The 24,099-nt window shown below is 46.1% G+C and overlaps 2 protein-coding genes across 2 annotated transcripts in view; both read left to right on the forward strand.

The window, feature by feature from the left end:
• The first annotated feature begins 10,598 nt into the window (after positions 1-10,598).
• LOC142259200 (gastrula zinc finger protein XlCGF66.1-like) lies at positions 10,599-12,048 on the forward strand. Its single transcript, XM_075331695.1, has 4 exons — positions 10,599-10,629; positions 11,368-11,517; positions 11,647-11,826; positions 11,908-12,048. Exons 2-4 carry the CDS (start codon positions 11,440-11,442, stop codon positions 12,046-12,048), a joined length of 399 nt encoding a protein of 132 aa, XP_075187810.1. The 5' UTR covers positions 10,599-10,629; positions 11,368-11,439.
• Positions 12,049-12,422: 374 nt separating this feature from the next.
• LOC142259212 (uncharacterized) overlaps positions 12,423-24,099 on the forward strand; it is a 116,058-nt gene continuing 104,381 nt past the window's right edge. Inside the window, exon 1 of the mRNA XM_075331702.1 lies at positions 12,423-12,500. The gene's annotated coding sequence lies outside the window, so the exon portion shown is untranslated. The remainder of the gene's footprint in view (positions 12,501-24,099) is intronic.

The following is a 24,099-nucleotide window of genomic DNA, read 5'->3' on the forward strand; positions in this document are numbered from 1 at the left end:
TAAAGAAAGTTGTATACTTATATGCAGAGGCAGAGCGCAGAGTGTCGGGTGTCAGTGCACAGGGAACACACCGTGAACACTGCCAGCAATCAAAGAATATCTCTTAATAAAAATCATTTTAGGCCTTATACTATTGTAGCCTGTTGTTTATATGTTTAGTTGATGGCCCTACATAATTTAAAAAGGTGTGCTGTGTTTATTAAATCTTATTTGCCAAGTATCTGCCCATTCTGACATCTTATCCAGATCTTTTTCTAATACTGTACTATCGAGGTCAGTTATTAATATCCTACATAGTTTGGTGCCATCAGCAAAGACTGACACTTTACTATCTATCCCCTCCACAAGGTCATTAATAAAAAGATTAAAAATAACTAGTCCTAGACTGGGGGGGTAGGTCCTGCATCCCCGGGAGGATGCAGTTCCCTGTAGTGCCCTGAGAGGCTCAGGGGCGCTACATACCAGTACCTAACATATCATTTTATATTTTAAGGTACATTACACTGACTATGGCCTTCACACATGTCTAGATGTTATTCTATGTTAGGTGTAGCAAATTCAAACAATAATAATAATAATAATAATCTGATCTTGTAAACCAGATTCATTCTTTAACAATGCCCACCACATCATAGTCCATGGTTGACTTAAGAGTCTCCAATTCATTCATTTTGTTTGAAAGACTTCTTGCATTTCCCAGTAAACATTTAATACTATTAACAAATGTATTACTCCTAGCCTCCCTACTTTCCTTGCATGTCCCAGCCCCCCCATTCCTTCATTGAACCCTACCGTCTCACTGTATCTATGTGCTCTATCTATCCCCTTATTTGCTCCACTACCCTCCCTCCCCCCAGATCCTAGTTTAAAAGCTCCTCCATCCATCTGACCATTTTCTCCCCCAGCACAGCTGCACCCTCCCCATTGAGGTGCATCCCGTCCCTACCGTAGAGCCTGTAAGCGACTGAGAAGTCAGCCCAGTTCTCCGTTAAACTGAACCCTTCCTTCCTGCGCCAATTTCTAAGCCATGTATTTATCTCCCTAAGCTCCCATTGTCTTTCTAGTGACACTCGTGTCACCGGTAGTATTTATGAAAACACCACCTTGAAGTTCCTGGACTTCAGCTTCTCCTTGTTCTCAGTAATCATTTTTAAGGACCTTCCACCTGCCTCTAACTTTGCCCTTAATACCAATGTGCACCATGACTGCTGGGTTTTCCCCAGCCCCACCCAGCAATCTGTCTATCCAACCCACAATATGCCGAACACGAGCACCCGGCAGACAACACACTGTTCGGCATTCACAGTATCGGCGACAGATGACCCTGTCTGTCCGCCTAATTATAGAGTCCCCGACCATCAACATCTGTCTGTCCTTTGCTGCTCTCCTATTTCCCTCCTTTCTACAGCAGTTGTTTTCCTGGTTGCTAGTAGCAACGTCTAACTGTAGTGATCCTAGTCCTGGCCCTTCATTCCTAATATCCGCCACACAGGCATATTTACTAAGTTGTGCCAGATCAGGACTAGGCTCCCTGACACTTTTCCCTCTACCTCTTCTTCTGTTACCCAGCTACCTACCTCTGGGTCCTGACCTTCCCCTCCTCCACCCTCCTCCATAGCACTGGCCCCAGCCAGAGCCGCTCAGTGAGCTCTAAACTCCTCTCCAGGTTTGCAATGCTCCTGAGTGTTGTGAGCTCATATTTAGATCAGTTACCTGGGCTTCCAAATATGTAACACGCTGACATCGAGAGCAGACATATTCACCCTCCAACGGCTGCTCAAGGCAGGCATAATCTGACAAGACACACACCTGGTAGCATTGTCCATGGAGCCGCTATTAAATGGGGATGAACAGGACAGATAAAACTATAAAAACAACAATGGGAAACTTGTAAGGAAAACTCCACACTCTGCTCTTGTGTCACACTCTGATATTGTGCTTATACTATGCACTTCCCGGCCCCCTCAGACTTTACTGCCCCTCACAAGCTCAGTGACCCTCGCTTACTGTGGCCGGGGGAAATAGTTCTGGAACAATCTAGAAACAGCTGTGGCTACTGCCCCCTCAGACCTCACTGCTCATCCCTGGATTTCCAGGATATCTGCTCCATGTCCGTCCACGGCTTCCAGGATGTGTCCTGTCTACATACAGCCTCCATTACCTCACTGTGACCCCCTGACATAACCTCCCCTCACCCAGCACCATGACACCCAGCACAGCAGAGCCCTGCATACACTGAGGAGCTGACCATGTGACCCCTGACTCCTCCCCTCCATGTGACATCATCACAGGTCCTGTAAGCACAGAGCAGCCATATATCTAGTGTGCGGCTCTGCAGGTGGAGGTAGGTGCAGGGTATTATATATCTAGTGTGCGGCTCTGCAGGTGGAGGTAGGTGCAGGGTATTATATATCTAGTGTGCGGCTCTGCAGGTGGAGGTAGGTGCAGGGTATTATATATCTAGTGTGCGGCTCTGCAGGTGGAGGTAGGTGCAGGGTATTATATATCTAGTGTGCGGCTCTGCAGGAGGAGGTAGGTGCAGGGTATTATATATCTAGTGTGCGGCTCTGCAGGTGCAGGGTATTATATATCTAGTGTGCGGCTCTGCAGGTGGAGGTAGGTGCAGGGTATTATATATCTAGTGTGCGGCTCTGCAGGTGGAGGTAGGTGCAGGTTATTATATATCTGTGTGCGGCTCTGCAGGTGGAGGCAGGTGCAGGGTATTATATATCTAGTGTGCGGCTCTGCAGGTGGAGGTAGGTGCAGGGTATTATATATCTAGTGTGCGGCTCTGCAGGTGGAGGTAGGTGCAGGGTATTATATATCTAGTGTGCGGCTCTGCAGGTGGAGGTAGGTGCAGGGTATTATATATCTAGTGTGCGGCTCTGCAGGTGGAGGTAGGTGCAGGGTATTATATATCTAGTGTGCGGCTCTGCAGGTGGAGGTAGGTGCAGGGTATTATATATCTAGTGTGCGGCTCTGCAGGTGGAGGTAGGTGCAGGGTATTATATATCTAGTGTGCGGCTCTGCAGGTGGAGGTAGGTGCAGGGTATTATATATCTAGTGTGCGGCTCTGCAGGTGGAGGTAGGTGCAGGGTATTATATATCTAGTGTGCGGCTCTGCAGGTGGAGGTAGGTGCAGGGTATTATATATCTAGTGTGCGGCTCTGCAGGTGGAGGTAGGTGCAGGGTATTATATATCTAGTGTGCGGCTCTGCAGGTGGAGGTAGGTGCAGGGTATTATATATCTAGTGTGCGGCTCTGCAGGTGGAGGTAGGTGCAGGGTATTATATATCTAGTGTGCGGCTCTGCAGGTGGAGGTAGGTGCAGGGTATTATATATCTAGTGTGCGGCTCTGCAGGAGGAGGTAGGTGCAGGGTATTATATATCTAGTGTGCGGCTCTGCAGGTGGAGGTAGGTGCAGGGTATTATATATCTAGTGTGCGGCTCTGCAGGAGGAGGTAGGTGCAGGTTATTATATATCTAGTGTGCGGCTCTGCAGGTGGAGGTAGGTGCAGGGTATTATATATCTAGTGTGCGGCTCTGCAGGTGGAGGTAGGTGCAGGGTATTATATATCTAGTGTGCGGCTCTGCAGGTGGAGGTAGGTGCAGGGTATTATATATCTAGTGTGCGGCTCTGCAGGTGGAGGTAGGTGCAGGGTATTATATATCTAGTGTGCGGCTCTGCAGGAGGAGGTAGGTGCAGGGTATTATATATCTAGTGTGCGGCTCTGCAGGTGGAGGTAGGTGCAGGGTATTATATATCTAGTGTGCGGCTCTGCAGGTGGAGGTAGGTGCAGCTTATTATATATCTAGTGTGCGGCTCTGCAGGTGGAGGTAGGTGCAGGGTATTATATATCTGTGTGCGGCTCTGCAGGTGGAGGTAGGTGCAGGGTATTATATATCTAGTGTGCGGCTCTGCAGGTGGAGGTAGGTGCAGCTTATTATATATCTAGTGTGCGGCTCTGCAGGAGGAGGTAGGTGCAGGGTATTATATATCTAGTGTGCGGCTCTGCAGGTGGAGGTAGGTGCAGGGTATTATATATCTAGTGTGCGGCTCTGCAGGTGGAGGTAGGTGCAGGGTATTATATATCTAGTGTGCGGCTCTGCAGGTGGAGGTAGGTGCAGGGTATTATATATCTAGTGTGCGGCTCTGCAGGTGGAGGTAGGTGCAGGGTATTATATATCTAGTGTGCGGCTCTGCAGGTGGAGGTAGGTGCAGGGTATTATATATCTAGTGTGCGGCTCTGCAGGTGGAGGTAGGTGCAGGGTATTATATATCTAGTGTGCGGCTCTGCAGGTGGAGGTAGGTGCAGGTTATTATATATCTAGTGTGCGGCTCTGCAGGTGGAGGTAGGTGCAGGGTATTATATATCTAGTGTGCGGCTCTGCAGGTGGAGGTAGGTGCAGGGTATTATATATCTAGTGTGCGGCTCTGCAGGTGGAGGTAGGTGCAGGGTATTATATATCTAGTGTGCGGCTCTGCAGGTGGAGGTAGGTGCAGGGTATTATATATCTAGTGTGCAGCTCTGCAGGTGGAGGTAGGTGCAGGGTATTATATATCTAGTGTGCGGCTCTGCAGGTGGAGGTAGGTGCAGGGTATTATATATCTAGTGTGCGGCTCTGCAGGTGGAGGTAGGTGCAGGGTATTATATATCTAGTGTGCGGCTCTGCAGGTGGAGGTAGGTGCAGGGTATTATATATCTAGTGTGCGGCTCTGCAGGTGGAGGTAGGTGCAGGGTATTATATATCTAGTGTGCGGCTCTGCAGGTGGAGGTAGGTGCAGGGTATTATATATCTAGTGTGCGGCTCTGCAGGTGGAGGTAGGTGCAGGGTATTATATATCTAGTGTGCGGCTCTGCAGGTGGAGGTAGGTGCAGGGTATTATATATCTAGTGTGCGGCTCTGCAGGTGGAGGTAGGTGCAGGGTATTATATATCTAGTGTGCGGCTCTGCAGGTGGAGGTAGGTGCAGGGTATTATATATCTAGTGTGCGGCTCTGCAGGTGGAGGTAGGTGCAGGGTATTATATATCTAGTGTGCGGCTCTGCAGGTGGAGGTAGGTGCAGGGTATTATATATCTAGTGTGCGGCTCTGCAGGTGGAGGTAGGTGCAGGTTATTATATATCTAGTGTGCGGCTCTGCAGGAGGAGGTAGGTGCAGGGTATTATATATCTAGTGCGCGGCTCTGCAGGAGGAGGTAGGTGCAGGTTATTATATATCTAGTGTGCGGCTCTGCAGGTGGAGGTAGGTGCAGGGTATTATATATCTAGTGTGCGGCTCTGCAGGTGGAGGTAGGTGCAGGGTATTATATATCTAGTGTGTGGCTCTGCAGGTGGAGGTAGGTGCAGGGTATTATATATCTAGTGTGCGGCTCTGCAGGTGGAGGTAGGTGCAGGGTATTATATATCTAGTGTGCGGCTCTGCAGGTGGAGGTAGGTGCAGGGTCTCTATTATTTTCCTCTCCTTCATTTTCCTGTTTCTGTCGTCGTCTTTTGTTTGTTTTTATGACGACGCTGAAGTCGGTTGCTTATTTTTTCTGTTTTTTTGGGGTCTTTTTTACAGGTCTTTATCTACAGAAATAAACAATACCTTACACTGCAGTGCGGAGCCGGATGTGAATACACTGAAAAGCAGCAACAAAAATGATAAAATTGCCACAAAAATTGGCATCAAAGTGGTTCCGAAGGGCGCTATTGAAAGGGTTAAAGGTCTCCGCACTGCATTGTTCTCTATTATTGTTATTTTTTTGTGTTTGTTGTTTAACATGTAAAAAACAGAAAAAAATCCAAATAAGAAAACAACTTCAGCATCAAGTTTTTATTGTCGAGTGATATTGGTGGGAAAATAAGGGGTTCAGAATTTTTATTTTCTTTTTACTTCCCTGGTAACTGGGGCTGATATAATGACTCCGCAGTGACCATATCCTCTGAGTATGGGGAGAAGGCACCATCAGCTCTTTCTTTCAAAAATAAGACCTACCTGGAAAATAAGCCCTTGTAGGATCTCTGGGGCTTCTTTTGAGTATACTTGAAATATAAGCCCTACTCCAAAAAAACCCTATTTGTGGTTCCATAAAGAAGTGAACAAGCAGCAAAAAAAGTTAAAGAATACAGCAGGACTTGTCATCAAACAAAGCAGGCACCTCAAAAGAAAGTGAACACCCTCAAAAGAAAGCAAACCTCCCCCAAACCAGACCAGACCCCAAACAATTACAGTTGGGAAGTACCGCTGGTGGATGGGCTCTCACACAGAGATCTGTGTCACTGTCAGGTCCCTCACAGTTCCAGCTGCATTGCACTGCAGAGCTGTATATACAGTGACAGAGAAGGCAGAGGCAGTAATAAACCGTCTGTGCCTTATGTAGAGACAGACGGATTTCCTCTCCGTTGCTACATGTTTGTGTATAGATTCACTGCTATGTTATGATATTGTATAACATCACTGCAGAGTAGGAGTCAGATGGCCCGGATGTGTAAAGTCTGCGAGCTCCGAAACCAGTTAGGAATATCTAAACTTTGTTATTTACATAATGTTTCTAGTTTAGGAGTGAAATGTAATGTGGGCACATTTTTTATTTGGATTAATGTTCACTATTTTGCTGCCTTCATGCATGAAATGGGTGGTAAATTGTGCGCGTGAGCGAGTGCACAGATCTGGACACCATCTTTGGAGCTCTGTGACCCTTGTATAAGAGGGACCCCGCTACGGTCACACTTGTCTCCGTCATCTGATTTCCGTACAAGCGCTCTCACTGTGACGTATCACTAGAGTCTTGAGATGGGGAAACCAATTCGCAGGACCCCGATGCAGAGGCCAGGTCAGTAGTCTACTGGTGCTGAACAGGAGCTATGTGAACATTTTCTTTTATTCTTAAAATAAACAACAAAAGAAATCGCACAGGCCCCATATGAATCAATGCTGGGCCCCTCTGCTTCCGTTAGAAACAAGAATACATTGAATCCTAATTCCATCGCCCTGTTCTTAACTGAAAAACTTCGAAATGTTTTGTTTTTGCTCTTATGTATTTTCCTACTCTTATTCCGGGAGCAATTGTTCTTTTATTTTCCACCCACATTCCCGAATGTACTGGAGATTAAGTAAAAAAAAATGTTTAAAACAACTGAGAGTCCTCAGTGGTTGATACCTTTCAATGGCTAACTGAAAAGATGGTAATAATAGCAGCTCTCGAGACTACTCCGGTCTCTTCATCAGGCATGGTATAACACAAAATCTGAAGAGTCACATATTTATACACTACAGGACATAGAATAGAGAGGTAAATAAGAAGAGTTATGTGAAGCAGAGCGATCAGTATGGGAAGGGGGCAAACTGTTGTGGCAGTAAATATTAGAGCCCTTCATAGATAAGGAGTGTAAAAGTTTTATTGTCCTCTGATTGAGGTCTGGTCCAGAGTTGTGAAGCCCCCAGATAGTCTGAGGAGCACATTTCTTAATTGATGTAAAATGACATAAATCCATGTGACCCCTTAATTCCTGCTCTGAAGGTGTCACCGGTCATCATAAGTTTGTATTCACAGACTCTTCTGTCTCTCTGGGTTTTGAAGTTTCCTTTCAATACCAGGAATTTCATGTCCATGATGCTGTGGTCTGGGTTACAAAAAAGAAAAAACAAACAGATTACAAGAGCCACTAATATCAAGAAACCATCTCCTACATTATAAAACTAAAGAAGAAAACAACTGGGTACCTCTTGTGATCACCTACAATCCAAATCTGGAGGTGTTAAGGAGGAGCTGCATGGAAACTACAACCATTAGTGCAAATTCAAATTAAAGGGAACATGTCACCAGATTTGGCACCTATAAGCTGCGGCCACCACCAGTGGGCTCTTATATAGCATTTTAGCATGCTGTATATAAGAGCCCAGAACGCTGTGTAGAACAAAAAAAATCACTTTATAATCACTTTATAATACTCACCTAACGGGCGATGCGTTGGACCGGTTAGATGGGTGTCTCCGTTCTCCGGTACCGGCGCCTCCTCTTTCAGCCACCTTTATCCTCCATCTTCTGAAGAATGGGTGCATGACGCATCCTATGTCATCCACAATAGCCGTCATTGAGGTCCTGTTAAGGGCAGATCAAAGTGCGCCTGCGCAGGACCGAAATGCTGGCTAGTATGCATGTGGTAGGACGCATCATGCACCCATGCTTCAGAAGAAGGAGGACAAAGATGGCCAAAAGAGAAGGCGCCGGACCCGGAGAACGGAGACGCTCATCTGACTGGTCAGCATCACAACGCCAATTTAGCTGAGTATTATAAAGTGATTTTTACATTCTACACAGCAGCCTAGGCTCTTCTATACAGCATGTTAGAATGTTGTATATAAGACCTCACTGGTGGTGGCCGCAGCTTATAAGATGCCAAATCTAGTCACAGATTCCCTTTAAAATCTATTTTTCCAGATCCCCCACTTCTGTGTTTTAGGCAGCCCCCGAATCCAAGAAGCATCATTGTCAGAAGCTCCCTGTCCTCTCCAGCAACAGGAACATTTCCCTGCAACCAGAAAACATGTAACACCTGTCCATTTATACTGACAACGGACAAGATAAAGATTCCCAGATCACATCAGGACTACAAGATCACAGGGACCTTCAGCAGCACCACAACTAATGTGGTGTACTTAATTATATGTATCAAATGTCCAACTGGGGGTCTGTATGTAGGTTAGAGAGGACAACAGCTCAGGACAAGGATGAATTCTCGTCGCCACACAATAAGAGAAAAAAGGATTAATCTACCTGTGACCAAACATTTATGTATCCCAGATCAAAGCATCATGGACATGAAGTTGCTGGTATTGAAAGGAAACTTCAAATCCCAGAGAGACAGAATGGTTTGGGAATATAAACTTATGATGACCGGTGACACATTCAGAGCAGGAATGAAGGTGTCATATGGATTTATGTCAATTTACATCAATTAAGAAATGTGCTCCTCAGCATCTGGGGGCATCACAACTTTGGACCAGACCTCAATCAGAGGACAATAAAACTTTCCCCCTCCTTATCCATGAACTGCTGCAATATTTACTGCCAGAACTGATTGTCCCCTTCCCATATTGATAGTTCTGCTTCATGTCGCGGGCGGGGAGGAGGACGCTGCGCTCACCCACTGCTCGGGTCCGACACTGCTACTGCTTCGCTTGCTGCTCGGTGGCTCGAGCGGTGGGCCGGATCCGGGGACTCGAGCGGCGCTCCTCGCCCGTGAGTAAAAAGGGGAATGGTTTTGGGGATTTATTGTCCGTGACGCCACCCACGGTTGTAGTGAGGTTGTGACACCACTGCTGCTCTGGACGGGGATCCCGGGAGCGATGACCGGGAGCAGCGCAGTTGTTGTTTTCTCCCCTCCGTGGGTAGGGGGTTGGTTGTCCTGGGGCCCGGTGAGGGAGGGATGTGTGGCAGGCGGGTTACGGGGCCTGGTGAGGTGCAGGGTCGCGGGGGCAGCGGGGTGCCGCATGGCACAGTGGTACTCACTCAGCCAATGATGAATGCAAAGTCCTTGGTAAAACACACGGCTGGATGGACGGGGCCCACTGACGGCTGCGGTGGTTTCTGCTCCCGGTAGGTTGATGGTAGCCGTCTTTCCCTGCACCTTTGGTCTGTCTGTGGTACTGATGGCTTCCCACCGGTAACCCGCTCCCCAGCTTGGATGGATGCTGAAGGAGCCCCTTTTGCCCGCAGGCTCTGGCCCTGGGAACTGTAGCCTTGGCGGTGACTGTGTTTCCCTTCACAGTTTGAGCTGTTGCCTTCTATCGGGTCTTGACTGCTGGGAAACCCAGGAGGTTCCCTTCGCTAACGGATTTGACCGGTTTTACGGCGACTCCAAGCCTGGTCGGGGTCCGTAAGCCCTGCCGAATGGTGCTGGCTTCTCTTCGTTCCCCGATCCGGTACCGGCGGGCCACCGCCCGACCCCGGTCCTTACGGTTCACTCCAATCGGCCTCTCCTGCAGACGGTCACCACCGTCTGCCAACCTTGCTGTATGTGCCCGGGCCACGTACCCGGACACGGTCAGTCAGTTGCTCCTCTACCACTTCACTCTCAAACTAATCTGATCTCACTTCCTTTTCCCGCCTCCAGGACTGTGAACTCCTCGGTGGGTGGGGCCAACTGCCTGGCCCACCCCGTGGTGTGGACATCAGCCCCTGGAGGGAGGCAACAAGGATTTTATCTGACTTCGGTGTGCCTAGCCGGGGTGTGGGGTGTGCTGCTGCAGTACCCGTGATGACCTGGCTTGTCCAGGGCGCCACATTCACATAACCTGTCTTATTTACTGCTCCATTCTATGTCCTGTTGTGTATAAATATGTGGCTCTTCAGATTTTGTGTTATACTGAGCCTGATGAAGAGACCTGAGTAGTCTTGAAAGCTGCTATTATTACCATCTTTTCAGTTAGGTATTAAAAGGCATCAACCACTGAGGACAGTTCTTTTAAATTTTATCTCTACTGGTTAACATGGTACAAAGATAGATTTTATTTGGAAATTAAGTAAAAATTGAAAGTACGGTGAAAATAAATAAATAACTAATTCCACCATTGTTCTTTTAGTGTTGTTTTTACTACATTCATTGTGTGCTGAAAGTGAGCGGTCAGCGTGATTCTCCAGGTCAGTGTGATTACGGCAATATCAGACTTGCACATTTATTATTATTAAGTGGTGACTAGAGATGAGCGGAGCCGTAGACGTTCGGCTTCTGCTGATCCAGCTGAACTTTTTTAAAGATTGGTTTCGGACCCGAACGTGACCTGAACTTCATTTGAAGTCACTGATTGGCAGTTCACGTCTCCGCCCACATGCAGCCATAAACACATCACTTCCAGGGGAGGTCAAGTTTTTTCCATTTTTTTTGTTTTGTTTGTGAACACTACATCCCATCATGCTGTTGTTACCCCCAGTGTGAGCCGATCAAACACTGAAAGGGGCTCAAACCAGGCTGACCACCGAGCGTACCCGAGCACAGCGATGCTCGCGAGAGTGGTTTGCAGTCTTAACACCCCCGAACTCCAAACTTGAACTTAGTTTTCTTGGAAAAGTCTGAGTTCGTACCAAAAAAACAAAATTCAGTTTTGCTCATCTCTAGTGGTGAATAAAAATCTCTTTTGTAAAAAAAAAAAAAAAAAAGAATGTTTCGCCATTGACTGACACTGGTAACATTATTATTTTTGCATCAATGGAGTTGAGTGAGGACTTGTGTTTTCTTGAGCCGACATTTTCATTGATACCATTCTAGGTGTAATATGAATAATTGATCACTTTTCATTGTATTAATACTGCTATAAAATGATATCTCACCTCCCCTATCTGAATTAATTTTCCATATCGGCTCATCTCCTTCCCATTCAGGTCTTTATAATATCGGATCCTCTCAGTGGAGATCTTCTATATAACAGAATTCTCCTGATTGCCCCGTGAAGGATGGATATGGACAGGGACAAGATGGCGGAGAGGATATTACACCTCACCCTAGAGATCCTCTTCCGGCTTACTGGGGAGGTGAGAGATTCTGATGACGTCACATTACATCATTCTTATCTATGGGAATAACAGATGGACAGAACTGGAGAGGTGAGGACTCTGGAAATGTCTGGAGTGAGATTTATTACTGTGTCTCTCCATAACCAGGATTACACAGTAGTGAAGAAGACCTCTAGTGAGCACTGTCAGGCCCCTATGTCTGAGGGATGGGGAAGACCCCTGAGCCCAATCACGGGGCCTCCACCTCACCCCCCGATACATGAGGACATCAATGACCAGAAGATCCTAGAACTCATCTACAAGATGATTGAGTTGCTGACTGGAGAGGTGACACTGCTGGGAATGCTGGGACATTATACAGTAACGCTATGAAGGGATCGGGGGTGACGGTATCATTGTATGTGTCAGGTTCCTGTAAGGTGTCAGGACGTCAGCGTCTATTTCTCCATGGAGGAGTGGGAGTATTTAGAAGGACACAAAGATCTGTACAAGGACGTCATGATGGAGGATCCCCAGCCCCTCACATCACCAGGTAATAGACAGGACTAAATTCACACGGCCTATAATTATCTGTATGTAAGGAATGAATTCAGTCCCTGTATGTGTCTCCTCCAGTTCTATCCAGTAAGAGGACAACACCAGAGAGATGTCCCCGTCCTCTTCTCCCACAGGACTGTAAACAAGAAGATCCCGATGTTCCTCAGGATCATCAGGTAGATGGAGAGAAGGTGACATGAAATCTCCCTATGATGTGTAGACGGCTGTGAAGGTCTTGTGCTCAGTCTTGTTTTATCCTCCAGTATTATATGTGTTATACTTGTGTAATGAGAGCGGTGGAGATGGCAGGATTAGAGCTGATCATAGATGGGACTTCTCCATTTGTCTGTGACTTTTACAATATTTGTTTCAGGGTGAAGATCTACCCCATATTAATACTACAGAGACATATGTGAGGGGTGATGAGCGGAGTAAAGAGGAGATTCCTACAGATAACCGCCCAGGTGAGTAGTGACCACTAAATGCAGAGAAGTCACAGATTCTTCTCAGTCACAGGCTGTGGCTGCTTTATCCGTGGTGTAGTCTGGCCATATCACAATCAAGTGGTCCCCATTCTGCCACTAAGCCAATGTGTTGAAATTGTCCCCATTACTTGGGCATTGGAGGTCCTTCTGTTGGAGTTAGAGGTTGCGTACTCACAGCTGCCCAGATCTCCAAACTACAAAGCCAAATGGCAGTGACTCGCCCACTCCAGGGCTATGGGACACCCGGTGCCGGGCCGGACTAGTCCGGGGGGTCGTCAGTGGTGGCGGGGCCCGACTCCGCGGCCCTGGTGGGTGTCAATTAAATAGGCTGGTGACTTGGGGTGAATAAAGTTTATATTTGTCGTGACGCCACCTGTGGTTTGCGGTTGTTAAGCCGCCGCTGCTGTGTGAGGCCTCCGGGGTGATGGAATGGCAGCTAGGATGGTACTGCTCCCCACAGGTGGAGCGGTGCCCCGGGGACACTGTTGGAGCTCGTGAAAGTCTATGCAGGCGACAATAACTGAGACAACACCAGAGGGTGCAATTCCAAGGTCTTTACTCACACTTCCTGGGCTTAAGCACACTGGTGCCTCTGGACTGCTGAGATCCACTGTCAGGGACCTCCGCCGATCCTGGGTAATTCCTGGAGTGAAAGCCGGTACCCTTCTCTCAAGTGTCTCTGTCTGCAGCTGTCTCCTTAAACCTTGCCTTTGTAGGATGAACCTGGCTCGGCCTCCACAACAGCCTCCGGGCTGGGAGCTCGCCTGACGGTTATTTGCCCCCTTTCTAGAGGTTCTGCTGTGGGCTGTGGCCCGGGGAGTTTGCAACTTTCCCTGGGCCTCGGTTTTTACTGTTGGAGATGATTTTTCACTCCTCCGGTTTCTAGGGACCGTCCCCTGTTGCAGCTTGATCCCTCCACCGATGTTCCTGTGGAACAGGCCACCAGCTCAAAAGCTCTCTGTGGCCCTGGAATCCCTTCTCTTCCTCTGCTTGGTGTCACCTGGACCCTCTGAGTCCCAGGATCTTCACCAGGAAGCGTCACTTTCTTCTCTTAGCTCCTGTCTGACTAGAGCTTTCTTTCTGCTTCTCCTTCTTGTCTGCCTCACGCAGACCTCCTCCTCCTTCCTCCCTCTCCAACTTCAACTTCCACTCTCTCCTCTACTTGACCTTCCTTTCCCTGTCTGCTCTCTGGTGGCTCCTCCCACCTCCCCAGTTGCTAAGCTGTACCCTATAGGAGCAGGGATGGGTCTTACGGCCCCTCCCAGCATGCAGCATGGGAGGGTAGCTGCCACTGTCCCTGGTCCCAGTGTGTACCTAACAATGGGTGTAGTGTAGATTTGCCTGGGGACCGGCGTTCACTCCTTTCCTTACCTAGAATGGGACATCACACCACTGGCTGGGGTGCAATGTTCCTGTGGCGACGGAAGCCTCAGGGGCGCCACAGCAGTGTAGCACCCAGGGATATGGGGTACTCGGTTCCGGGTTATTTACGCTCTGGGGATATCACGATGGTGGCTGTTACCCGGTTCCGTGCCCTGGCCCCTTTTTGTAATGGGGGATTTTTACAGGGGATATTTGAATAGAGGTTATTTGTGACGCCACTTGCGGTGTTGCAGCTAAGTGTAGGAAGCCGCCGCTGCAGTGTCTCTACTGGGGCTGATGGTATGAGCAACTAGTATGATAGTCCCTCCGCAAGTAGGGTATTGCCCCAGCGGGTATATGGTGCAGTCAGCGTCGGAAGAAGGAGTCCAGATATTGATTCAGTGCAACTGGTTTACTCACGTTGGGATGGTTGCCCGAGGCTGGCTGGTTTTGCCTCCAGGTCCCCTTCGTCCCAGTGCCAGTCTGGTTCTTTGGTACCTTCTTCCCCTGCACCTGTCTCTGGTAAGTGGGTCCCCCTAGTATGGAACACTGGGGGTTCCCGGTCTGTGGTTTGTCCACCTCTGTCCGCCTGATGGTAGCGTGAATCCTGTGGGGTTGCAGTCTCTGGTCCTTTCTCCAGTTCTCTCTTTGCTACGGAGTCTTCAAATTCTTTAGGGTCAGCAAGGTCCTTGATGGTCCCCTTTGCTGTGCAGGTGTTAACAGGTCGACTTAAAGCTCTTTCCTGTCCTAGGGTCCTGTACCCCGTCGGTACGTAGTTCCGGGAATACTTCACCGGCAACCACCTCTCCTGGGTACCAGGTCATCGTCAACCCAAGTCAGGATGTTGCTCAGTCACACCTCTCACTTTCACTGTCAACTTTCAACAGTCACCGCAGTTCTGACTATGTCTGCTCCCTTTCACTGCAGACTTCCTTCTCCTTTCTGTGTCCTGACTTCTCTCCACAGTTTGGGATTACCTGGGTTCTTGGTGTTACTGGCACTGGGGTTCTGAGTCCCTAAGGGTGTAGGCCCTGCATCCTGGTGGGTATGCAGAACTTTGTAGCACCCCGATGGATTAAGGTTCGCTACATTAGCGTACATAGAATGTGTGGACAAGTTAGAAAATCACTTGTAGAATGATATTATGATGGCCTGTAGAAGATATCGGAGGGTGTTGATGCTGTTTCCTTCCTAGATTCCTGGCATTATATAAGATGAATCTACCTTATCTGTATTTTGTGCTGCTGAATGTGATAATTTAGTCCCTGCAACACCAGGTCCAGTCTTTTTGATCAAACTTTGCTTTTATGATGGACAACATTAAATGTCCAGTGAGATCCAAGTGTGAATTTCTGTACAATAGTTTCCCTTTAGGGTAAGTTCACACAGTGCGTTTTTCGCTGCGTTTTTCGGGTGCATTTTTGCCCAGAAAACTGCATGACTTTGCTTCCCCAGTAAAGTCTATGAGTTTTCATTTTTGCTGTCTGCACACCGCATTTTTTTTTAGCTGCGTTTTTGTGGTGCCCACAAAAACGCAGCATGTCAATTATTTTTGCGTTTTTCACTGCATTTTCCACCCATTGAATTCAATCAGATGTTTAAAAACGCGATGAAAAACGCAAATTGCAAATATAGCTGCGTTTTAGTGCGTTTCTATGACTAAAAACGCAGCTATAAACGCAAGGGGTGGGTAGTAAAGTGACATGTACAGGAAGAGGATTCCTTCTGTCAGTAAACACAGAAGCGTGAATCCTCCCGGTACCGCCACCGCTGCTTCCACTTCCCGCCGGTGCTATGTCTGCTCCCGTGCGGCGCCATGGCCGGGCAGGAGGTGGAAGCGGCTGCGAAATCAAAAGTGAACAGTAGAAAAAAAAAGTCATACTCACCTGTCTTCAGACTCCCGGTGCCATGTCCGCTCCCTGCTCCTCTCCCGGTACCGCCACCTTTGCTCCAGCTGTGTGCTGGCTCCCAGGCAGCACGTCCGATGGATGCAGGACCTGGCGGTGATCACCTGATGCGGTCACATGATGCGGCACCTGACGCATCAGCTGATCGCAAGTCTCGCGGTGACGCCGGCTTTTACCGCCCGGCTGGCTCCTGGTGCGATCGGACAGGAGTCAGAGCACAGATGTGTGTTTTGTTTTTTTTTTGTTTTTTTTTTGCACCGATGCATCAGCTGATTGTATAAACAGCTCTTATACAATCAGCTGCTGTGTCATGTGATTCAGGTCCTTGAACCTGACACATCATCTGGTTGCTTTGCCTTCCAGCAAACCGATCAGATGATATTGAATCCGGATTGGACTGCGCGGGACCCTTGACCCAGGATTACTGCGGAGGGGGGAGGGTTTTTTTTATTTCAATAAAGATGGAGTCCCTAATTGTGTTGTGTTTTATTTCTAATAAAAATATTTTTCTGTGTGTTGTGTTTTTTCTTATCTTTACTAGAAATTCATGGTGGCTATGTCTAATATTGGCGTGACACCATGAATTTCGGGCTTAGGGCCAGCTGATAATATACAGCTAGCCCTAACCCCATTGTTACCCAGCGAGCCACCCGGCATCAGGACAGCTGGAAGAGTTGGATACAGCGTCAGAAGATGGCACTTCTATGAAAGCGCCATTTTCTGGGGTGGCTGCAGACTGCAATTCGCAGCAGGGGTGCCCAGAAAGCATGGGCACCCTGCGCTGTGGATTCCAATCCCCAGCTGCCTAGTTGTACCTGGCTGGACTCAAAAATTGGGCGAAGCCCACGTCATTTTTTTTAAAAATTATTTCATGCAATTCATGAAATAATTAAAAAAAAAGGGCTTCCCTATATTTTTGGTTCCCAGCCGGGTACAAATAGGCAGTTGGGGGCAGCCTGTACCTGCCTGCTGTACCTGGCTAGCATGCAAAAATATGGCGAAGCCCATGTCATTCTTTTGGGGGGCAAAAAACTCCTGCATACGGTCCTGGATGGAGGATGCTGAGCCTTGCAGTTCTGCAGCTGCTGTCTGCTCTCCTGCATACACTAGTGGATGGAGTATGCTGAGCCTTAGTTCTGCTCCCCCTGCCTCTCCCTCCAGCATACAGTCCTGGATGGAGCATGCTGAGCCTTGTAGTTCTGCAGCTGTCTGCTCTCCTGCATACACTAGTGGAGAATGAAGAACATATTGAAGAAGGAAATGACAGACCTTTTTTTTTTTTTCAACAATCTTTATGACATTGTTCACTGATAAAAAAAACGCATTATAACGCAGTGAGCAAAAACGCAGCAAAATGTAGCAAAAAATGCACCAAAATGCGGTAAAAACGCATGCGTTATTGCCGCAGGTGCGTTTTTGCTCATTTTTTGCAGCACAAAAACGCACAAAAACGCCGCGTTGAAATAACGCAGTGTGTGAACTTAGACTTATTTTGACTTTTCAGTTTTCTTTAAAACCGACTAACTTCAACAGAATTGCAATAAACTGCAAAAAAAAGACCATTCCCCATCTGCCGTGATCTGTCCCTCAGCTGTGCGTGGCTGATGGCTCTAATATACAGATAAGAGCCACCGGGCCCATCCTCTAATCACCCAGAGATGTGTCACCGCTCGTTACTAATTATTTTATTGATGAAGACGCATGAATTTGACTATTTTAGTACATTTGTTACTGTCTATACTCACACTTATTCACTATTTATTGGCTTCATCTTTGTTAACACCATACTGTACATACACACATCTTCTAATCATATTATAAAGCTTCTATGAAATCGTCATATAGACACACAGATAATTATGAAATGACATCTATACTTTGATTATTTACACACACACACAGATAATCTTATTACATCTGGACAAACGGCCCATAGCCCAGCCCTACCCTCACAGTCCCCCCTTAATAAAATATCTGTGACTGTTGTCAACCTTAAATTTTTAAAACTTTATCATTTAGACATATTTTCATTTGGAACTTATCTGTGAACCACCCCTGTTGTGAATACGTTTTCCAGTTTGGAGCTCCCTCTTGTGGTCAGTGCTGGCGGTGCAATTGATGTGTGGAAGGGAAGCGACACACCTGCAGAGGACTGGCAATCAGGGTCTGATTGGGCTATTTAACTTAGTAGCTTTCTCTTGTTACTTGTCAATTGCTCCTGTGTGTCCAGTACATTCTGCAACCAGCTCTGCTCACTTCCTGAACTTCCCTCAGATAAGTGGTCTTGGACCTCTGCTGTTTGTTTACTACCTTTTTGTTGTTCTGCTTTGATACTATGCATGATTCCTAATTTGTCTGTGTGGAGTTCGTGGTGGAATGGGATCATTCCCTGCTGGGAATGTCTGTATACTTAGTGCCATGATTCTGCAAGATTTGTGTTTTGTCATGCCTGGTATTATTCAGTCCCTCATCTGTATTAGTGTTTTTTGGATCCCAGTAACATCTGAGTGCTGGTACAGTGGGGGAGAGGTTTAGTAACCTCAGGATTTTTCCATATCAGTAGTGCTAGTATTCATTAGGGTTTTTACGGTTGCAGACAGTTGCGCTTTCCTATCCTTTTCTATAAAGATAGTTTGGGCCTCACCTTTGTTAAAATCTGTCCTTTCTGGCTTTGTATTGTGTTCTTCTATATCATCGTAGCCTTTACATGTGGGGGGCTATCTATCTATCTTTGGGGACTACTCCGAGGCAGATTAGCTTTCTTATATTTCTATCTGTGAGATTATTTAGTTCTCCGGCTTTGTCAAGGCGTCCAGGTCATCGTAGGCACACCCCACGGCTAATGTTAGTTGTGTATCAGGATTAGGTCTGCAGTCCATTAAGTTTCCAGCCACTCTGTTACCTTTTTGGGAATCCGCATTATTGGATCCTCCCCTGTCCCTGAATCATAACCCCCCCGCCCCCTTGGTTGTAATTAGATGTAATTGGTCCAACTATAGATGTAATACTTTCATTAGGGCACATTATCCTGACCAAGGAAGGTTGAATCTAGATCTTATCTTGAGATCAGCACATAACCAAAAAACATCTGCTACAGATTGTCTGTGGTTATTTTTCCAGATATTAAACGAGACGGAGGATACTTACATAACGTATTTTTCGTTTTATAAGACGCACCTGATTATAAGACGCACACCCAAATTTGGTGAAGGAATAGAGAATTTAATAAATGGGGTCGTCTTATAATGCCAGTGTCCGTCTAACAAATCATATAGGTTATATGTCCCTCATAGCCCCCCGTCCTAAAATTAGCCCCCTTAATCTGGATATGGCCACCTTATATTGAATATAGCCCCCTTGTGCTGGCACATGTCCCCCAGTGATGCCACATGTCCCTTATGCCTGGTACACGGCCACTGTGGCTGGCACACGGCCCCCAGTGATGCCACATGTCCCCAATGGCTGGCATATGTCCTCTATGGCTGGCACACGGCCCCCTGTGGCTGGCACACGTCCTCTGTGGCTGGCACACGGCCCCCTATTGCTGCACATCGACCACTGTGGCTGGCACACAGCCCACTGTGGCTGGCACACAGCCCCCTATTGCTGCACAAGGCCCACTGTGGCTGGCATACCTCACCCTGTGTTAGATATCGCCCCCATGCTGCTGCTTATAGTAAAATAAACTCTTTCCTTACCTTCTCCAGCACTGTCCTCACTCGTGTCTCCCTCCGTGTGGTTGAGCTCCGACCTCATGCACTTCCTGGTTCTCAGTGCCGGTCATGTGATCGGTACAGCAGAGTGACATCTCTGTGTGCCTGATCACAGCAGCAGGAGGGAGACAAGGGAGACACGCTGGAGGAGGTAAGGAAAGAGTTTTTTATTTTACTATGGGCAGCAGCATGGGGGCCATATGTAACACAGGGGGGCATGTGCGATAAAAGGGGAGCACAGGCACATATAATATGTGCCGCTCCCCCAGCCCTTCACCACGGTGCGGTTTCAGCACCACGGTGATGGACAGCGGCTGTGCATATTATATGAGCAGGAGCAGGAAATCTAAGACTGCAGCCGTCACCAGCTCACCAGCCTCTATCAGCCTCCACCACCGCTCCAGATCGGCCCCCACCTCCCCTGGACCCTGCAGTATATAATCCGTATATTCGGATTATAAGACGCACCCCCTACTTTCCCCCAAAATTTGGGGGAACAAAAGTGCGTCTTATAAAGCAAAAAATACGGTACTTACATAGTTACTTAGGTTGAAAAAAGACCTAGGTCCATCTAGTTCAACCTTCCTCCACCAGTTCTACATTTGGTCACTAAGTCATTTATAACCAACAATGTTGTGTGTACTGAGGAAATCATCCAGCCCTTTTTTAAAAGCTGTTATAGTGTCTGCCATTACTACCTCTTGTGGTAGGGCATTCCACAGTCTGACTGTTCTAACTGTAAAGAACCCTTTCCTATTTAGCTGCCGGAATCGCTTTTCTTCCACTCGCAGTGTATGCCCCCTGGTCCGTAGTATTGTCTTTGGAAGAAATAAGTCATGTGCCAGTCCATTATATTGACCACACATGTATTTATACAAATAAATGAGATCTACTCTGAGACGTCTTTTTTTCTCAGCTAAACATATCTAACTTTTTCAACCTGTCATCATATGGGAGACCTTCCATTCCTTGTAGTAGTCTAGTTGCCCACCTTTCAACTGACTCTACCTTCTGAATGTCCTTTTTAAAATGTGGAGCCCAAAACTAGATCCCATATTCCAGATGTGGCTTTACAGGTGATTTATAGAGGAGTAACAATACGTTGGGATCATGGGATCTAATCTCTCTTTTTATACACCCTAAAATCTTGTTTGCTTTAGCAGCTGCTGCTTGACATTGAGTACTGTTGCTCAGCTTATTTGTAATGAGAATACCCAAGTCCTTCTCCTGTTCTGTAGTCCCTAGTTTACTTCTATTTAATGTATACGCAGTTATAGGATTACTCCGTCCTAGGTGCATTACTTTATATTTATCAACATTAAATCTCATTTGCCAAGTAGCTGTGCATTCTGACATCTTATCCAGATCTTTTTGTAATATTGTACTATCAAGGTCAGTTTTTAATATCCTACATAGTTTGGTGTCATCAGTAAAGACTGACACTTTACTATCAATCCCATCCACAAGGTCATTAATAAAGAGATTAAAAAGAATTGGTCCTAGCACAGATCCCTGCGGCACCCCACTGCTGACTATAGCTCATTTAGAGAAAGTACCATTTATGACTACTCTTGTTTCCTATCTTGTAGCCAATGCCTTACCCAGTTGCATATAGTTTCCCCTAGTTCTTGCTTCTGGAGCTTTAGTTTAAGGCTATTATGTGGTACAGTATCAAATGCCTTTGCAAAGTCCAAATAAATCACATCAGCTGCATTACCAATATCCAGGTTTGCACTTACCCCCTCATAGAACCCCAACAGGTTGGTTAGATATGACTTATCTTTCATGAATCCATTCTGTTTGTGAGTTATTATATTATTTTCTGCAATATATTTTTGCATTTCATCCCTTGAAATGCCCTCAAAAACTTTGCATACTACTGATGTCAGGCTTACTGGACGGTAGTTGCCTGGATCCAGCCTCTTAACTTTCTTAAATATCTGTACCACATCAGCAATCCTCCAATCCTGAGGAACCAACCCTGTTACAAGCGAGTCTAAAAATATGAGATACAGCGGTCTGTTGATTACGGAGCTCAATTCCCTCAATATTCGTGAATGATGCCATCTGGCCCTGGGGATTTGTCACTGTTTAATTTACTCAGACGCAGGCGTACTTCTTCTTGTGTTAAATTAATTATATCGGGTGGTGAACTTTGATTTTTCACTTGTTGAATGATCCCTGGTACAGTCAGTTTCTTGGTGAACACTGATGAGAAATAACTATTTAATATCTCAGTCTTTTTTGTTTGTCCTGTATAACTAACTAGTTATTATATTTTAAATGGCCGATACTATCCTTTGTTTTCCTTTTGGCATTAATGTATTTATAAAAGATTTTGGGATTGATTTTAATATCCTTGGCGATTTTTGTTTCAGTAGCTAATTTTTGCTTGCTTGATTTCTTTTTTACATTTCCTATTGATATCTTTATACTTATGAAATGCTATTTCTGTATTCTCAGCCTTTAAGATTTTAAACGCCCTTTGTTTGTTTTTTTTATACTTTGTACAGTCTTATTTATCCAAAGTGGTTTCTTTTTATTCCTGGACATTTTATTACCAGAGGGTATAAGTTTTTTACAGGACTCTAGTAGTATATCCTTAAACTTACCCCATTTATGTTCAGTATCCCCAGTTACCATGACTACACATGACTACATGACCAATCTACACATTTAAGCTCTTCCCTTAATTTGTTGAAATCAGCTTTCCTAAAATTCCAGGTTTCAGCATTTCCCCTTTGAAATGTTCTATTGAATATTATGTTGAAGCTTACCATATTATGATCACTGGTGCCCAAGTGCTCCTGGACCTGTAGATCTGAAATTGTATTTGGTCTGTTTGACAGGACCAGATCTAGCAAATTATCTCCCCTGGTCGATTCATCTACCATCTGAGAGAAGAAATGGTCTTAATTGTAGATAAGAACTTACAGCTTTTAGCACAACCAGTAGATTCTATGTCCCACTGTATGTCTGGATAGTTGAAATCCCCCATACTAAGAACCTGATTATTATTATTAGCTGCCTTTTCAATTTGTTGCAGCATTTCACCCTCTATTTGTTCAGGTATGTTAGGAGGCTTATAGCAACTCCAATTAGAATTTTTCCATTATTCACCTCCCCACATACATTTACCCATACGGACTCTACATTGTTGCAGTTCCCCCCAATGTCATCATTCAACACAGGTTTTAGGTGACATTGGGGGGAACTGCAACAATGTAGAGTCCGTATGGGTAAATGTACATGGGGAGGGGAATAATGGAAAAATTCTAATTTTGGTTGATGCAAGTCTATCCAGGGCCACCTCGTGAACATTGGTGATCTGCTCTTGATAAAGAGCCAAAGCGTGATGAGGCTTCATGTGAACAGTTTGTGACGCTGATTCAGAGAATCCTTCTGAGATCATGGGTGGAATGGCAGCCGCTCTCTGCTTCAGTTGTTTCAGGTCCATCGGTATCTGAGATGTGACGTTAACTCGCGTGTCACTGCCAGTGCTCAGCAGACTGGACCATGGAGACATTAACCTGATGTGATGGGCTCTTTCAAAACTTTTCCCGATATTAGAGAGTCCATAGCTGGCATTTTGTATTAAGGAAAATCACTGAATATATTCATATATGAGTCAGTAGGAAACAAAAACATTCATAAATATATTAGGCTACATCAACTAAACCACATATTTGGGTCTGTGAAATGGCTGAATTAAGTATTTCAGGTTACTCAATTCATACCCTCAACAACAGAAGCTGACGTCACTGGAGCAGATCCCAGATAAGATGTGACACATTTGCAGAAGACTTGATGTGACAGAACAGCAGAAAATCAGAGAACCCATAAAGGGACTCCATTTTGGAAATTATAGCCTTCAGTGACGCAGTGGATGTTGGAGTGAAAATTGCAAATACAGTATATCACAAAGGTTAATACACCCCTATTTTTGTAAATATTTAATTGTATATTTTCATGGGACAACACTGATGATCTGACACTTTGATGCAATGCACAGTAGTCAGTGTACAGCTTGTATAACAATGTAATTTTGGTGTGTCCTTTAAATGACTTAACACACTTCCATTAATGTTAAAACTGCTGACAACAAACATGAGTACACCTTTAAGTGAAATTGCCAAACTGTGCTCAAAATGACAATATTTCATGTGGTCACCATTACTTTCCAGCACTGCCTTAATTCTCTTGTGCATGGAGTTCACTAGAACGTCACAGGAGCTACTGTATCCTCTTCCATGATGATATCACAGATCTGGTGAATGTTAGAGACTTTCTGCTCCTCCACCTTCCATTTGAGGAGACCCCACAGATGCTCAATAGGGTTCAGGTCTGGAGACATGCTTGACCAGTCCAGCACCTTTACCCTCAGTTTGTTTAGCAATGCAGTCGTCGTCTTGGAGGTGTGTTTGGCGTCGTTATAATGTTGGAATACTCTGTTTTGCCATTGACAGATGATGGAACTGAGTGGGGGCTTGTTTTTGTGGGAGAGGAAGTTTATATTGGTATCATATTCACCTACATAATATTTTAGGTGGTGTACCATACTCTACTGGTTCATGCCATGAGGTCTTCTATTAGACT

This window comes from Anomaloglossus baeobatrachus, assembly GCF_048569485.1.
Source record: "Anomaloglossus baeobatrachus isolate aAnoBae1 chromosome 5 unlocalized genomic scaffold, aAnoBae1.hap1 SUPER_5_unloc_30, whole genome shotgun sequence".
NCBI lineage: Eukaryota > Metazoa > Chordata > Amphibia > Anura > Aromobatidae > Anomaloglossus > Anomaloglossus baeobatrachus.